We start from the raw sequence: 5,507 nt of genomic DNA, 5'->3' as shown, positions 1-5,507 counted from the left end.
TTGTCCGTCGCTCGAACGTAACTTGCTGATCTCTGCCAGTGGCAGGGCTGGGAGCTCTGTGCTGCCTCAGTGGGGTGAGGGGACAGCAAGGACACTGGCAGGGGGATGGTGCTGTCCCCAAGCTTGGCATGTCCAAGGGGGTGTGCCAAAGTGGGGAGCCCGGGCTGGGATCAGAGCATTTGGACTGGGGCTGAACTTCCCTGACAGATGTTCACAGCCGCTTGTCCAAGCTGCCAGCCCCATCCAGCTGTGGAATTCCAGGGCAGGAATGAGGGCGTGGAGCATCCCCAGCTGTGTGTCCTGACAGGAAGCATCCCTGCTGTCACCTGGAGCTGGCAGATGCAGGTGGGGATGGGATTTGGGCTGGCACAGCCTCGCTGGCACCTTTGGCAGGAGCAGGATGCTCGCAGCCTTCCTGAGCAGGTACAGGCGGACAGGTAAGAGCTGCCAGGAAAGGAAGGCTGCAGCTCCAGGCTTGTGCCAAGTCCCACCTCGCTGCCACCCACAGCCAGGCAGGGACCTAAGGGACACCTGGGTGGCCTTTAAGGGCAAGGTCCTGTCCCTGCCCACAGGCGGCCTGGCAGCAGTGGATCCGAGCTCTCACCACCCTGGACCAGCAGGATTTGGTGCCAGAGGGTGCAAAGCAGCCACTCAACCCCATGAGAGCCCCCAGTGCTGCCCCTCTGTGACCCCCCAGCCTCAGGGGCCTTCAGTGCACCAGCAGACACCACGGCTGGAGCCTTCGGTGTTCCCAGCTCCTGGAACCCCCGCTGTGCCCGATTCCCGGAGCCCTGGCTGTGCCCGGTCCCTTCTCCGTCCCATGCCAGGCTGGGGGGGCCCCTGGCACGCCCAGCAACCCACCAACGCAAATAGCCGGCGGCTCCTCCGCCCGCTGCCGCCCGGCGCACGCTGGGGCTCCAATTTCCCGGCGTCAGCCCCGCCACCGCTCAGCTGTCGTCCCCCTCTGCCCTGTCACTCCGCTCGCCACCGGACAGGGGCGGCTGCCGCCCTCCCCGAGCGGCCGGCACGGGGGGCTGGGGGCTCTGCAGCCGACGGGGCAGCGGCTGTCCTCCGGGGGATTCTGCAGCGCAGGGTGAGACCTCCAAGCGCAGGGTAAGTGTCCCCCGCGTGTGGCACCTCCTCGCCGTGGCCGTGCCCACCCTGGGCCCCCCCGCTGCTGCAGGGCCTCGGGGCGCCCCGTTGTCACAGTGCCACTCGCCCCAGCGCTCCCCAGTCCCTTTGCTGCTTCCTGATGGTTTTCCTGGTTGGTTTTCCTGGCTGGTTTCCGCGGGGGCTGGAGGGGCTTTGGCGGGGTGGGTGTCACCAAAAATAGTGAGGTCTGGGTGGAAGCACCGAGGGGAGAGTTGTCCAAGGCGGCGTGGGGATGGTTTGGGGGATGGAGGAGCAGGTCTTGGCCTGGTGGCAGCCGGATGGTGCCCATCAGTGTCCCCCACGTGCTCATCTGAGGGGCTGAGTGACACTGTTTGCAGTCCGTGGTGCGATGGAGATGTCCAGGCCAAGGTGGGCACGTGCAGGTGGCCCAAGGGCTGGCTTACAACACTTGGCACCACATCCCCGGGTCAGCGGATGTGCCACCCTCTGGGCTGGGCACTGGCCTCCTCCAGCCTGGCCCTGGGGCTCTCCAGGACACAGCTGGGCCTGGCTGGGGCAGGGGCTGCGGGATGGGCACTGGGAGTGACTCCTGGGCAGAACCAGCCCTTGCCAGGCTGTTGGATGGGCAGGGGAAGGGGAGGCACTGCCCACCCAACAGGGTCTGACCACTTCAGCCCTCGCTGGGCTCTTACAGCCAGATCTGCCCCAGCCAACGCCATCTCTGCCTGTTCTCCTTGCAGCATGACGGAAAAGGAAGTGCCAGAGCCAGCAGCTTCACCTGCTTCAGGTGGGAAACCCAAGAGCCGGGTAAGTGGGTGCCCACGGGGCAGTTTGGATGGGGAAGCCATCCAAAGCCACCTCTCTATCCTCGTCCTGCTGCAGCCACAGGAGGCTTTGGGAGGCCAAGGGTGCCTGGTGGGACCCCAATCCAGCAGGGTGCTGGGTGGGCATTTCCCAGTTTGGAGTGTCCACGTCAGCAAAGTGCTCAGGAACCACAGTTCCCCCTTTCATGGGGACTTCATGGGACTGGGAGGAGCATTCCTGGGGTCTCCTCCTGCTCGTGGAGGGAGCCTCTGGGTCAAGGCAATGGGGTGAGGATCCAGGCATGGGGTCTCTGCCCTCCTGCCTCCCCCACACCGCCGTGCCCCATCCGTCCTCTCCTGCCCCAGCAGCTGCAGAAGTTGAAGCAACTTTTCCAGCGAAAACCCAAGGAGGAGCCAGCGCCGGAGCCACAGCCCAACGGGGAGCTGGTCAGCCCCTCGGGGGGACCCATCTACTACATCTATGAGGATGACGAAGAGGAAGAAGAGGAGGAGGAGCCCGAGCCTCCTCCCGAACCCGAGAAACTCGTCAACGACAAACCCCACAAGTTCAAAGATCATTACTTCAAAAAGCCCAAATTCTGCGATGTTTGCGCCCGCATGATCGTCCGTGAGTCCTGAGGGGGCTGGGGGTCGTGGGCAGGGCTGGGGGCCACGAGCAGGGCTGGGGCTGGGGGCAAAGGCTGCCCGGGGCTCTGTCCCAGCCGTTTCACAGCTGCAGTGTCACATTCCCTCTCCTTTCCACCCCCGCACTGCTGCCAGTCAACAACAAATTTGGCCTGAGGTGCAAGAACTGCAAAACCAACATCCACCACCACTGCCAGTCCTACGTGGAGATGCAGCGTTGCTTTGGCAAGATCGTGAGTGTCACTCTGTCCCTCCAGCCCTCGGGTTGTGGCCACCTCAGCCCCCGCGGGCAGGACAGGAGTGCCACCCACCCCTGTCACTTCCTGGCTCTGAGGGGCACCCCGGCGTCCTCCTCTTGGGGTCCCCCAGCTCTGTCAGGATGGCCTGTGGGTCTGGGGGGGTTCCTGATGCTCTGACCCCCCCTTCCTCCTCCCAGCCCCCCGGGTTCCGCCGGGCCTACAGCTCCCCCCTCTACAGCGACCAGCAGTACGCCGGCGTCAAGGACCAGCTCGGTGAGTCCCCATGCTGGTGTCACCTGTCCCCTCGTGTGCCATCCCTGACCTCCTGACCCTCCCCGTTCCCGTGGCCCCGCAGCAAACACGAGTGACCCCGTGTTCGAGACGCTGCGGACAGGAGTCATCATGGCCAACAAGGAGCGCAAGAAGGGGCAGGACGACAAGAAAAACGTGAGCGTGGGGTTGGGCTCTCCCCAAATCCTGCAGGTGTGCTGCCAGCACCCTGTCACCCCCCAGCCCTGCCGTTCTGCACCCCCTGAGAGCTCTCTCTGCCTTCCAGCCCTTGGCTGCGATGATGGACGAGGAGCCAGAAGCCACGAAGCCGGTGGGGAGCAAAGCTGAGGGTGGTGAGCGCGGGGCTGAGGTTTGGGGAGCTCAGCCTGTGGGACAGGGAGGGATCCCCTGGCCGTGCTGGGGATTTGCCCCGCAGAAAGAGGGTCCCCAGTTCAGGTCTCCACCCTGGGGCTCTTGCTGCATCTCCACGCTGGCTGAGGAAACTTCGGGAGGCACAACCAGGAGAGGTGTGACCTCCTCCTCCTCCTCCTCCTCCTCCTCCTCCCATTCCCAGGTGCCTCTGAAGGGGACAAGAAGGCTGAGAAGAGCACAACAGATGACAAGGTACCTCATCCTCACCCTGCACCCCAAAACCGTGGGCAGAGGCTGTGAGGATCTCCCTGCTGGGATCCCCGGGCTGACTGCAGCCCCTGGGACTCCAAACCCCGCTTGTGTCCCCCCAGAGCAAGAAGCCGCAGCCAGGGGCGTTCCTGCAGTCCCACTATTTCGTGGCACTTTATCGTTTCAAAGCCCTGGAGAAGGATGATCTGGACTTCCCGTGAGTTCCCAGCCATGTCCTGAGCTCTTTCCCAGGGCTTTTGGGGTTTGGCTTCATGAAGTTCTGTGGATTTCCCAAGGCTGAGCTGCTCCGTTCAGGACCTGCCTGTCCCTGAGCCCATGGGCTGAGCGTCCCTTGCCAGATACGGGGCTCGAGGAGCTGATTCTGCAGGAAAAGCAGTTTTCCTTGGGTTTTCCTGCAGCTGGGGGTCCTGCTCTCCCCTCACAGAGCCCTTCCTTCCCTTCCAGGCCAGGGGAGAAGATCACGGTTGTCGATGACTCCAACGAGGAGTGGTGGCGGGTAAGGCTCGGCTGAGAAAGCAGGTGGCACTCCGAGGGGTGACACCCAAACCCAGTGTGGCAAGGGGGGATCTGAGACCCCTGAATTAGCTCTGACCCCCCCTTGCACTCCCCCACTGCCTCCTTCCAGGGGAAGATCGGTGAGAAAATCGGGTATTTCCCCCCGAATTTCATCATCCGGGTGCGGGCAGGCGAGAGGGTGCACAAGGTGACGCGTTCCTTCGTGGGCAACCGGGAGATCGGGCAGATCACACTCAAGAAGGATCAGGTGAGATGCGACCCCCCCATCGCCACCCGGGAACCCCCCAGCCCCACTCCAAGGCTGCACCCCATGGCTGACATCACCACACCCCGTTTCCCACCTCCCCCAGCCCCAACCCAAGCCCCACAACCAACATCACCACCCTTCCAACCTCCCCCAGCCCCTCGATGAGACCTGCTCTGCCCCGACCCCTCCCCATCTGGGGTTCTCCCCGCCCTGGGGGGTCCCGGGGGTCTCACCTGTCCCCCTGTCACCTGCAGATCGTGGTGCAGAAGGGGGAGGAGGTGAACGGTTACGTCAAAGTCTTCACCGGCCGCAAAGTGGGGCTGTTCCCTGTGGACTTCCTGGAGGAGATCTGAGGGGGGCTGCGGGGTGGGGACCCCCGGGATGGGGACAGAGACACCCCTGGGATGGGGACAGAGTCACCCCTGGGATTGGGACGGAGAGACTATGGCTGCGGGGTGGGCATGGGGACAGGGACGGAGAGAACGGCTGCAGGGCAGGGATGGGGATGGTGGGACCCTCAGGATGGGGTGAGGGACCCTCGGGATGGGGAGTGGAAGCACCCCGGGATTGGGATGGGGGGCCCTGGCTGCGGGACAGGTATGGGGTCAAGGACAGGCACCCCCATTCCTGCTGCCCCCAGCAATGGGATCCCCGGGGGGTGTCTGGGGGATTGTTGTCCCCCCCAGGACCGGGGCAGGATGGGGGGACAGGAGGTGCCTCCGGGGCTGTTCCCCCGTGGGGGGTTTTGGTGCCTCCAGAGACGCTGGCTGCAAGCAGGGGGCACCCCAAACTCGCTGTGGAGCCCCCCCGACTGAGTGGGGGGACACTGGGTGCCGTGGGGAGGGTCGGGGGGGTCCTGCCCCGCTGCTCCCGGTGCTCCCGGGTTTTGGCAATACATGGCTGTGCCCAACCCCGCTCTCCAGTGTGGATTTAATGGGGGGACTGTGGGGGTGCGGGGGGTCTCTGCTCTGGGGGAGCTCTTGGGGGGTCACTGGAGGGCACTGTTGGGGTGCTAGTGCTTGCCGCTGGGGG

The 5,507-nt window shown here is 64.5% G+C and overlaps 1 protein-coding gene across 2 annotated transcripts; it reads left to right on the top strand.

The window, feature by feature from the left end:
- The first annotated feature begins 949 nt into the window (after positions 1 to 949).
- On the top strand, positions 950 to 5,385 carry STAC3 (SH3 and cysteine rich domain 3). Of its 2 annotated transcripts, none has more exons than XM_085040965.1 (12): positions 950 to 1,113; positions 1,854 to 1,920; positions 2,283 to 2,544; positions 2,697 to 2,794; positions 2,998 to 3,073; positions 3,156 to 3,247; positions 3,357 to 3,423; positions 3,645 to 3,694; positions 3,814 to 3,908; positions 4,157 to 4,208; positions 4,338 to 4,475; positions 4,730 to 5,385. In XM_085040965.1, exons 2-12 carry the CDS (start codon positions 1,855 to 1,857, stop codon positions 4,826 to 4,828), a joined length of 1,095 nt encoding a protein of 364 aa, XP_084897091.1. In that variant the 5' UTR covers positions 950 to 1,113; position 1,854; the 3' UTR covers positions 4,829 to 5,385. The 2 variants fall into 2 exon arrangements, with proteins under 2 accessions (XP_084897091.1, XP_084897093.1); XM_085040967.1 differs by having other exon boundaries at positions 952 to 1,113; positions 2,286 to 2,544.
- The last annotated feature ends 122 nt before the right edge of the window (positions 5,386 to 5,507 follow it).

The sequence above is a fragment of the Lichenostomus cassidix genome, chromosome 29 (assembly GCF_008360975.1).
Source record: "Lichenostomus cassidix isolate B80296 chromosome 29, HeHo_3.0, whole genome shotgun sequence".
NCBI lineage: Eukaryota > Metazoa > Chordata > Aves > Passeriformes > Meliphagidae > Lichenostomus > Lichenostomus cassidix.
This window is presented reverse-complemented; position numbering and strand designations above follow the sequence as displayed.